This window comes from Notolepis coatsorum (assembly GCF_963971535.1).
Source record: "Notolepis coatsorum genome assembly, chromosome: 12".
Taxonomy (NCBI): Eukaryota; Metazoa; Chordata; class Actinopteri; order Aulopiformes; family Paralepididae; genus Notolepis; species Notolepis coatsorum.
Window position 1 is genome coordinate 4897590 of NC_140176.1, and position 11374 is coordinate 4908963.

At 44.7% G+C, this 11374-nt stretch overlaps 1 protein-coding gene across 1 annotated transcript in view; it reads left to right on the plus strand.

Moving 5' to 3' along the window:
* The window catches only part of LOC311238608 (actin-related protein 3B-like), a 14756-nt gene extending 6229 nt beyond the window's left edge, over positions 1 to 8527 (plus strand). Inside the window, exons 4-8 of the mRNA XM_084326731.1 lie at positions 1291 to 1464; positions 2183 to 2275; positions 4174 to 4299; positions 5503 to 5586; positions 6980 to 8527. Coding sequence (XP_084182857.1) covers positions 1291 to 1464; positions 2183 to 2275; positions 4174 to 4299; positions 5503 to 5586; positions 6980 to 7075 — 573 coding nt within the window. The 3' untranslated portion in view covers positions 7076 to 8527. The remainder of the gene's footprint in view (positions 1 to 1290; positions 1465 to 2182; positions 2276 to 4173; positions 4300 to 5502; positions 5587 to 6979) is intronic.
* The last annotated feature ends 2847 nt before the right edge of the window (positions 8528 to 11374 follow it).

Below are 11374 nucleotides of genomic sequence, written 5' to 3' on the forward strand. Positions count from 1 at the left end.
TAACCCTTATAACCCTGTGTGATGATAGCATACAATAATGCTGTATATACTGTATATATATATATTAGGGCTGACCCCTATTAGTCGAATAGTCGACTAATCGATCGAAAGGAGCCGTAGTCGACTGCCAACCTCTTAGTCGAATACAAAAAAAATAAAAAGTATAAACTTTTTTTTTAGCATTCTTTCCAAAAGAAAAGAGGCCTAGAAGCGTGGCTAACGCTAATGACACGCATACCAGAGGCTAACTGCCTACGAAAACAGGCACAGAGGCACTGAAAGAGGATTTCACCCGTCTAATGAACACACTAGACTAGACAAATATCAAGATGTATCCATCAGTGGACCAATTGCATGCTTTTGCAGAGGACAAGAAGCCTTCAGTCGGACATTAAGCACCCCCCACAGCCCAAATGGAATTATAAAAAAAAAAAAATAATAATAATTTAACTTATACTTTTTTTTTTTTTTTTTCATAGTCGACTATCGGCTAATTTCGGCCAATCATAGTCGACTATCCAAATCCTTAGTCGGGGACAGCCCTAATATATATATATATATATATATATATATATATTTTATTCTTACGGTATATATATCTATCCACATCTGTCTGTACATACCTGCATTTAGTTACACATGTTAGCCAGTATGATTACCATACTACCATAGACTACCATCGTGTCTTTATACCTTTATCACTGTGCTAATACTACAACTCTGTACATACTACTGATTAGCACTATACTCAGTAGTACTAATTTATATATTTTATTATACCTGTGTTCACTACACATTTTACCCTGAAGATAACTATGTTTACTAGACATTTACCCTGAAGATAACTATGTTTACTAGACATTTACCCTGAAGATAACTATGTTTACTAGACATTTACCCTGAAGATAACTATATTTATACACATTTACCCTGAAGATAACTATGTTTACTATACATGGAGTGGAGGGGGGGGGGGGGGGGGGGGGGGGCGAGAGGAGAGGGGTGGATGGAAGAAGCCATCACTGACATCTAAGGGTATCTTAGGTGTAACTGGGCTTAGGTGTAACTCTGTGCGTATGTTTGTGTTTAACTGTGTGTGTGTCTGTGTGTGTGTGTGTGTGTGTGTCTGTGTCTGTGTCTGTGTGTGTGTGTGTGTGTGTGTGTGTGTGTGTGTGTGTGTGTGTGTGTGTGTGTGTGTGTGTGTGTGTGTGTGTGTGTGTGTGTGTGTGCGTGCGTGCGTGCGTGCGTGCGTGCGTGTGTGTGTGTGTCTGTGTGTGTGTCCTGTCTCAGGAGAGATACTGTTACATCTGTCCTGACATCGTGAAGGAGTTCTCCAAGTACGACTCTGATCCTGGGAAATGGATCAAACAGTACCACGGAGTGAACGCCATCACCAACACGCAATTCAACATCGACGTTGGCTACGAGCGCTTCCTGGGCCCAGAGATATTCTTCCACCCAGAGGTACAGAGCAGGGGCCACTAGAGGCCACTAGAGGTCACTAGAGGAACACAGCAGGTCACTAGAGGTCACTAGAGGTCACTAGAGGTCACTAGAGGAACACATCAGGTCACTAGAGGTCACTAGAGGTCACTAGAGGAACACAGCAGGTCACTAGATGTCACTAGAGGTCACTAGAGGTCACTAGAGGAACACAGCAAGTCACTAGAGGTCACTAATAATAATAATAATAATAATAATAATGGATTGGATTTATATAGCGCTCTCTCTTTACTCAGAGCGCTTCACAGAGTCCATTATTCGTTCGTACACAGTCATACCGGTGGTGGTAAGCTACAATTGCAGCCAGAGCTGCCCTGAGGCAGACTCACGGAAGCGTGGCGAATAATCAACGCCTAAAGGCCCCTCCGACCACCACCAACATTCATTCATATGCATACACATTCATACGAGGCAAGTAGGTTAAGTGTCTTGCCCAAGGACACAACGGCAATGGGATGGACATGGGCTTGAGCGGGATTCGAACCACCAACCCTTCGATCATTGGACGCCCCGCTCTATACTTATAACTTTGTTACTCTTAGCTCTGAGTTTGTTGTAAAATAAACGTTTTTGTGTGTGTGTGTGTGTGTGTGTGTGTGTGTGTGTGTGTGTGTGTGTGTGTGTGTGTGTGTGTGTGTGTGTGTGTGTGTGTGTGTGTGTGTGTGTGTGTGTGTTCTAGTTTGCTAACCCGGACTTCATGCAGCCCATCTCTGACGTGGTGGATGAGGTCATTCAGAGCTGCCCAATAGATGTCAGGAGACCTCTGTACAAGGTGACATCACACAACACAACTAACCACACAATACCCAGTACAACCACAGTCTGACCCTGTTGACCACTAGGAGCTGCCCAGTACAACCACAGTCTGACCCTGTTGACCACTAGGAGCTGCCCAGTACAACCACAGTCTGACCCTGTTGACCACTAGGAGCTGCCCAGTACAACCACAGTCTGACCCTGTTGACCACTAGGAGCTGCCAGTACAACCACAGTCTGACACTGTTGACCACTAGGAGCTGCCCAGTACAACCACAGTCTGACACTGTTGACCACTAGGAGCTGCCCAGTACAACCACAGTCTGACACTGTTGACCACTAGGAGCTGCCCAGTACAACCACAGTCTGACACTGTTGACCACTAGGAGCTGCCCAGTACAACCACAGTCTGACACTGTTGACCACTAGGAGCTGCCCAGTACAACCACAGTCTGACACTGTTGACCACTAGGAGCTGCCCAGTACAACCACAGCCTGACACTGTTGACCACTAGGAGACAAGCTGACTGTTTACACAGCTACAGACGGATTGATTGATTGATTGATTGAACATTTTATTAACAGATTGCAGAATGGGTACAATACAGTACGGCTCAATAGACACAATTGTTAAGGGGATGCAGACCAGAGAAAGACATCAGGGTCCCCCATTTTCAATTCATGATAACATTTATGACATACACGACATACAGATGAGATAATACAGTACTGTTTATTTACAGACAGCTTTTCTAAAAGAGAATATATACATTTGAGGGGGAGGAAACTGTACATTGGGTGGGGGGGGGGGATTTGGACATTTACCGGGGCCAGTTTCTAATTGCAGCCTCCCGTAGGTGCTCTTTTAGAGCGGTTTTGAAGGAGGGTAGGGATTCAAGATTTTACGGCTGGGGGGGGGGGGGGGGGGGGGGGGGGGGGGGGGCGCTCCTCGTCTGCTGACTCGTCACTGTTTACACAGGTGCAGTGACGTAACGACATTAGTGTATAGTGGTTGGGGGAATATTAAAGGATAAATTCACCTGTTTATAAGATTATTATGGTAGCTTCTGTGATGCTTTTGTTGTGTCTGCCCATGTGTGTGTCCCACCCACCCACCCACCCACCCACCCACCCCCCTCCTAATGTACAGTTTCCTCCCCCTCGTGTGTATATATTTACTGTTAGGATCTCTGTTTAACAGTACTGTATATTTGCACATCTTCTATGTCACAAATGTAACAGTACTGTATATCTGTATGTCACGCATGTCATAAATGTCATGATTAGATTAGATTAGATGATTCGATTCGATTTTTTATATCTGTATGGCGTGTGTGTCATAAATGTCCTGATGAATTGAAAATGGGGGACCCTGATGTAAACGAGACGAAAGTCTTTCTCTGGTCTGCATCCCCTCAACAATTGTGTGTATTGGGCTGTACTGTACTGTACTAGGGATGTCCGATATTATCGGCCTACCGATATTATCGGCCGATATCGGCATTAAAATGTGATATCGGAAAATATATATATATTTTCTTTTATTTTTTTTACATTTCTATAGCCTTTATTTACCCAGGCAAGCAAGTAATTCTGATTTTAGTTATTGTCAAAAGTATGCATAATGTTGTGTTAATTCCACGACAAGAGATATGTAATGTTAATTACCTGAAATTATTAAAATTTTTGGGGGGAAACCCTGCATATATCGGTATCGGAAATTAAGAGTTGGACAATATCGGTATATCGCTATCGGGTAAAAAAGCCAATATCGAGCATCCCTATACTGTACCCATTCTGCAATCTGTTGATTAAAGTTTTCAATCAATCAATCAATCAATCAATCAATCAATCAATCAATCAATCAATCAATCGATGTGTGCCCATGTGTGTGTGTGTGTGTGTGTGTGTTAGAACATCGTGCTGTCTGGAGGCTCCACCATGTTCCGGGACTTCGGCCGACGGCTGCAGAGAGACCTGAAGAGAGCGGTGGACGGCCGGCTCAGGCTGAGCGAGGAGCTGAGCGGAGGCCGGATCAAGGTCCGTCTGTGTGTCCGACCAGATGTCATGTGTCTGCGATGACAGTGTCTCTCGGGAGGTCGAGCGGTCGTCTGGTGATCTGAAGGTTCCCTCCCGGCAGCACGTCAAAGTGTCCTTGAGCAAGAAGACACTGAACTAGGGATGTGCACGGACATCCGGTCAGCCCCCCAGGGGTCGGCAACTTAACTTTTCTTTTTAACACCTCTTATTTTGGAGATCGAGGTGATACTGTGACACTGAAATAAACAGTCAACTAAAATATTTCATCAACTAAAATATACGGGCGGTCAGGTGGCGTAGCGGAGATTGTGCTCGTCACCAATGCAAGAGGCTGCGGTCTCGACTCCCGGAGAGTCAGCATTGCCTTGGCTCGGGCTGATCACTATACTAACTTGTTTGGCTGAGTTAGGGGGAGGGGAGCCGTGGGTGGGTCCTGGGCGTTGTGGACAGCAACCCCTACAGTTCGGTCGGGGCGCCTGCACAGCGAGGGTAGGATCTGGAGGGAGGTAGTGTGACCTTCCACACGTTACACTCTCCCGGTGAGAATCTGCGCTGCCGGCTGGCTGCCGGCTGGCTGCACATGCGTCGGAGGAAAGCATGTGACAGTCTCCGGCCTCCCGGACCAACAGTAGGGGGGGTGCGCAACAACCAGGAAGGGGGTTGGGAATTGGCATAACGACTAACAGTGGGATTGGAGAAAAATCGGAAAAAAGGAGGGAAAAATTAAAATTTTTAAATTAAAATAAAAAAATATATACGTCACACCTCTCCCTGCCGTCTGCAGGTGGCTAATCTTGAGTTTCCGACCCGCCAGTAAGCTAACCGTGGAGAAATCCAAAAAAAAGGAGAGTCTCAGAGGAGGGTTTAATTCAGCGCGGACAGATTAATTTGCTTCCACGACTAACGATGCAGGCTCACCTGTACGCCTGATATGTGGTGCGGAATTTGCGAACAACAAAAAATGTCCTTTTTATTTTCATACATTGTCTTTATGTGGACATAAATAAATATTCTAAATGTGTGTGTGCGTGCGTGTGTGTGTGTGTGTGTGTGTGTGTGTGTGTGTGTGTGTGTGTGTGTGTGTGTGTGTGTGTGTGTGTGTGTGTGTGCATGTGTGTGTGTGTGTGTGTGTGTGTGTGTGTGTGTGTGTGTGTGTGTGTGTGTGTGTGTGTGTGTGTGTGTGTGTGTGTGTGTGTGTTGCAGCCCAAGCCCATGGAGGTGCAGGTGGTCTCACACCACATGCAGCGCTACGCCGTCTGGTTTGGAGGATCTATGTTGGCATCCACGGTAACCACACACACACACACACACACACACACACACACACACACACACACACACACACACACCACGCACACACACACACACACACACACACACACACACACACACACACACACACACAGGCAGGGACTACAGATGAAAACGAGCTCATAAGCTAATTCTGGCACATTTACATTGATGTGGAAACTGAAGATGTTGATTAATGTGCACTGTCCCTGGGTAAAAAATAAATAAAATAAACTTAAACTTAAAAAGAAAAAAAACAATAATAAAGCGTCTGATATTAGTGTCTGATATTAACTCCGACGTTGCAAATGGTATTTATTTGCGAATCAGGACCGCAGCCCATCTAGCAGGTGTGTTTGGATCAGCCCCTCTAGCCTGTAGCCTATCAGGGCAGGGTGTGTTTGGATCAGCCCCTCTAGCCTGTAGCCTATCAGGGCAGGGTGTGTTTGGATCAGCCCCTCTAGCCTGTAGCCTATCAGGACAGGGTGTGTTTGGATCAGCCCCTCTAGCCTGTAGCCTATCAGCCCCTCTAGCCTGTAGCCTATCAGGGCAGGGTGTGTTTGGATCAGCCCCTCTAGCCTGTAGCCTATCAGGGCAGGGTGTGTTTGGATCAGCCCCTCTAGCCTGTAGCCTATCAGGGCAGGGTGTGTTTGGATCAGCCCCTCTAGCCTGTAGCCTATCAGGGCAGGGTGTGTTTGGATCAGCCCCTCTAGCCTGTAGCCTATCAGGGCAGGGTGTGTTTGGATCAGCCCCTCTAGCCTGTAGCCTATCAGGGCAGGGTGTGTTTGGATCAGCCCCTCTAGCCTGTAGCCTATCAGGGCAGGGTGTGTTTGGATGTATTATTATGAGTGATTACAAGAAATTTGTTATATATTATTAGTGATTAGTCATGGAAAATTAGTCGTGTATTTTGAGTGATTACTGAAACATGATCACAACAATATTCCATGCTTTGGCTCCAGGAAACCTCTGGATTTAACTGGATCTAAAAATCCCCTGATTTTGTGATCCCCTGATTTTGGATCTAAATGCCCTGATTTAGTGAAATGTATGGATGGAATGATAGATGATTATGTATCTATAAACACAAAACAAACTAGTGCTACAATAAAATGGGAGGTGTTCAAGGCATTTATAAGGGGGGGAAATAATAAGATATACCAAATACTAATACAAAATACACTATACACAATTAAAGGACGTTGAAAAAGATTATATCACAATGATATCCCAGAAAAACAAACAAGAACTCCTACTATTGCTCTGATGAATTTGAATAGTCGATTAATATGCTAACTTGTTATTCGATCAAGAATTTCTTTAGTAGTAGAACTAAACTAACACAATGATGTGTCCTTGCCCCCCCCCCCCCCCCCCCCCCCCCCCCCAGCCGGAGTTCTTTCAGGTGTGTCACTCCAAGAAGGATTACGATGAGATTGGACCGAGTATCTGCCGCCACAACCCTGTGTTTGGCGTCATGTCCTGATACCTCCACAGCTCCAGCCTGCACATGGCCCCTGTGATCACCTAGCCCCTGCTAGCACCACCTGGTCCCTGCTAGCACCACCTGGTCCCTGCTAGCACCACCTAGCCCCTGCTAGCACCACCTGGTCCCTGCTAGCACCACCTAGCCCCTGCTAGCATCACATGGCCCCTGCTAGCATCACCTAGCCCCTGCTAGCATCACCTGGCCCCTGCTAGCATCACATGGCCCCTGCTAGCATCACCTAGCCCCTGCTAGCACCGTCTCTGTTCAAGGAAAAAGGGTCAGGGTGTTTCTCTCCGATCACTAACCACACCCCCTCTAGGAAAATCAGAAAGTCAGCATTTGTTAGTGATGCTAGCGTAAGTCAGCATGTTATGAAACCATTTCTCTCAAAATCACAAACCAAAAAAGACCTTTTAAACAGTTGTCTTACTGTTAGAGAGTTTATAGAAGTAGAGATAATTACTTTTCATACTGCTGCAGTGATTTGCACTAGCATACGATGGCCAACTTCTCTGAAACTAGCATACGATGGCCAACTTCTCTGAAACTAGCATACGATGGTCAACTTCTCAGAAACTAGCATACGATGGCCAACTTCTCTGAAGCTAGCATACGATGGTCAACTTCTCTGAAACTAGCATACGATGGCCAACTTCTCTGAAACTAGCATACGATGGTCAACTTCTCTGAAACTAGCATACGATGGTCAACTTCTCTGAAGCTAGCATACGATGGCCAACTTCTCTGAAACTAGCATACGATGGTCAACTTCTCTGAAACTAGCATACGATGGTCAACTTCTCTGAAACTAGCATACGATGGCCAACTTCTCTGAAACTAGCATACGATGGCCAACTTCTCTGAAACTAGCATACGATGGTCAACTTCTCTGAAACTAGCATACGATGGCCAACTTCTCTGAAACTAGCATACGATAGCCAACTTCTCAGAAACAAACACAAAGGCGCAATTTTTTTGAAGTTTATAGTCATAAGAGGGGGCTTGGATAGTGATGGGTAGGAGAAGTTCTGAACCTCTTTCAATTAAAAACCAGTGACAAAGATGATCTTATTGCGATGCTTGTGGGGAGGGACATTTGGGGATTTCTAAAGGTAAATCCTGACAATCTTCTACTGAGACCCTTATCATTGTGCATCATATAGATTGATTTCTATCTCATCAGTTGGACCGATACTGGGTGATATGTGTTTTTCAAATGGTCCTAGATGCAATCCAATCCAGTGAGGAACACAACAGACAAAGAATGATAATTAAAACATGAGACAACCTCTGTGAATTGACCGAGAGATGTTAGGCCGCTCTTGGATGCGTTTTGACTTGTCCTGTTGGATTTGAATTCCAACAGCAAGAGCTACAGCCCAGAAATACACAACTCATTTGTGGTAAAATATTCATGATTTTAGTCGGAATCAACCAGTGTGATAGGAGAAGGGGTCTAAATTGAAAATACCCAGAATTGAAATCCTTTAAAATAAGGGATTCTGGGTAGGGCACTGTAGGTCTCAGGTTAAGATAAGGGATTGGGGCTATGGTACTGTGGGTCTCAGGTTAAGATAAGGGATTGGGGCTATGGTACTGTGGGTCTCAGGTTAAGATAAGGGATTCTGGGTATGGTACTGTAGGTCTCAGGTTAAGGTAAGGGATTGGGGCTATGGCACTGTAGGTCTCAGGTTAAGATAAGGGGTCTGGGTAGGGCACTGTAGGTCTCAGGTTAAGATAAGGGATTGGGGGTAGGGCACTGTAGGTCTCAGGTTAAGATAAGGGATTGGGGCTATGGCACTGTAGGTCTCAGGTTAAGGTAAGGGATTGGGGGTAGGGCACTGTAGGTCTCAGGTTAAGGTAAGGGATTGGGGCTATGGCACTGTAGGTCCGAGGTTAAGGTAAGGGATTGGGGGTAGGGCACTGTAGGTCTCAGGTTAAGGTAAGGGATTGGGGGTAGGGCACTGTAGGTCTCAGGTTAAGATAAGGGATTGGGGGTAGGGCACTGTAGGTCTCAGGTTAAGGTAAGGGATTTGGGGTAGGGCACTGTAGGTCTCAGGTTAAGGTAAGGGATTGGGAGTATGTAGTGAGTGATGGTGTTGGCCTATTAATTTATATATAATGGGAAGTGATAAGAGTTAGGGAACACTTGAGGGATACCTCATCTTTTCTTCATCAAGCACCTTTTCATTTTATAGGGAAAAAGTTTCTCTGATTGTTTTTCAGCTACCCTGAAAATAGCTTGTCCGCATGGCTTAGCATCACGAAAGCTAATGGGTACAGCTAGCTATAAGCTAACAAGCTAGATAGTTTAACCCATGGGCCAGGCAAAAAGTTCCATTAACCAGAAGGCAGAGGGCGCTCGAAGCACAGTGAGTGCAGAAATTAGAATTACACAAAATAGCCATTATGACTAACAGACAGTTTTGGGGCATGCTATTTCATACTGTTTCATTCTCTAAAGGGTTGTTTGTATAGATAGCAAAGGCTCATGAAATTAATTTGAAATGTAGAGAAATTCTTTCAACGTATACTTGTGTTCTTCAGACAGGTGTGGGTGTGTGCTCACTAGGGATGGGTACCTTTCACATTTGAACCGATACCGGTACCGGTACCTGTGAATCGATACCGGTACCCAACGGTACCTTTTTCTGTACTTTAGTCTCAAGAATTTTTTTTTACCTCAGTCGTAAAAAAAAAATCCAAACTTCAAATAACTACAATTTCGACAGTTTTCGGCTTGTCATTGCTCCGACTGCTTTGTTGTTGAATCAAGTCAAATCCTAGGTAAGCGTATATTGTGCGTGTAAACGTTGACATGAAAAGAAAAAAGTAAAAAAAAAAAGTAAAAAAAAAGTAAAAAAAAAAAAAAAACGGTTTCTCACTTGATTCGATACTCGGTAGTACCGACGTGTTTTGGTTCGGTACCTCAAAAGTACCGAATTCGGTACCCATCCCTAGTGCTCACCTGAGGGTATACAGTGTGGGTTTTGATACTTCCCGATACAGGAAGTGTTTTCAGGCCCTTGTAGAATTTCATCCCTGTGCACTGATGACAACGGGTTCTTGTTTTCTTATTTGGGTATTCTGCGCGTGTTCTCACCAATTGCCTTATTTGTTTGTAACCATTCACAACAGAGGAAGGCTTTGTTAAACTTTGTTCACTGTCAGTAGCTATAATTCACTATGTGACTGCTGCTGTTTTGAGTGAGTGCCCGGCTGCACTATGATCCTTAAAAACACTGAGATAAAACAGATGGAAGGTATCGCTGTCCGTTGGTTTGTTTTTAAATTAGAATGTGTAACGCAGAAACAACAGCTTTTTGCTAAAAGACTGTGTGACGTAGCGGTCGTGGTCTAAAAGTAAATTCTCTGAACTTTTCCGTCTGTCTAAATGGACACAAATCTGGCAGATGCGGACACATCATCAGCCCTGTCCAAACAAATAGATACTCCTCGTTGAAAAATAATTAAAAACAGGCATCGGACAGACACAACCAGGGCTTGACATTAACACCCGCCACCCGCCAAATACGGGTAGAATTCGGCAGTGGCGTGTAACTCTGCCACTCTTACCAGCCACTTTGGCGGGTAGACCGTGCAGTGTCACCGTTTTAGAGTCGTAGTGAAGAGAGTCTCTCTCTCTCTCTCTCTCTCTCTCTCTCTCTCTCTCTCGGAACGCAGTGCACGCTTACTTGCGTCGCGCATAATGAGTCTCTCTCTCTCTGTCTCAAGTATAGCCAAACTTTACACTATAAAAACAAACTGGATATTTGGATAGAGTGTGTGTGATTTTTGGCTGGTGAAAATGCTGAGTGGCTATAGTAACTTTGGAAAACCACTAGCCACAGTGGCTGGTGAGCCAAAAAGTTAATGTCAAGCCCTGAACACAACGGATCAATGTAATGTAGCCGGGCCCTGGGGTTAGATCGATGCCACATGGTAAACAAGACCTGTGTTGAAATTACCAAACAAATACTGCAAACAGTATAACTTTAAGCCTTCTATAAGACGGAGCAATAGCTGAAAACAGCTAAACCTCTGACTCACGAGATGTGGAATGGTGAGAAAAGGCAGTTTATTTGCTATGAGCATAGCATAATGATGACTCATTCAATTGAAAACATTTTTATGGCAAAACCTTTTCATCAATCAATTTAGTTGATTAATATTTTTTATTTGAAGCAAATTCATATTCTGGATTGAATTTAAAGTTATTTTTTAAAACTAGTCGGGGTCACATGCTGTGGAAAAAAAAGCATTTGTGTGTGTGCGCTCGCATGCACATGTGCAAGT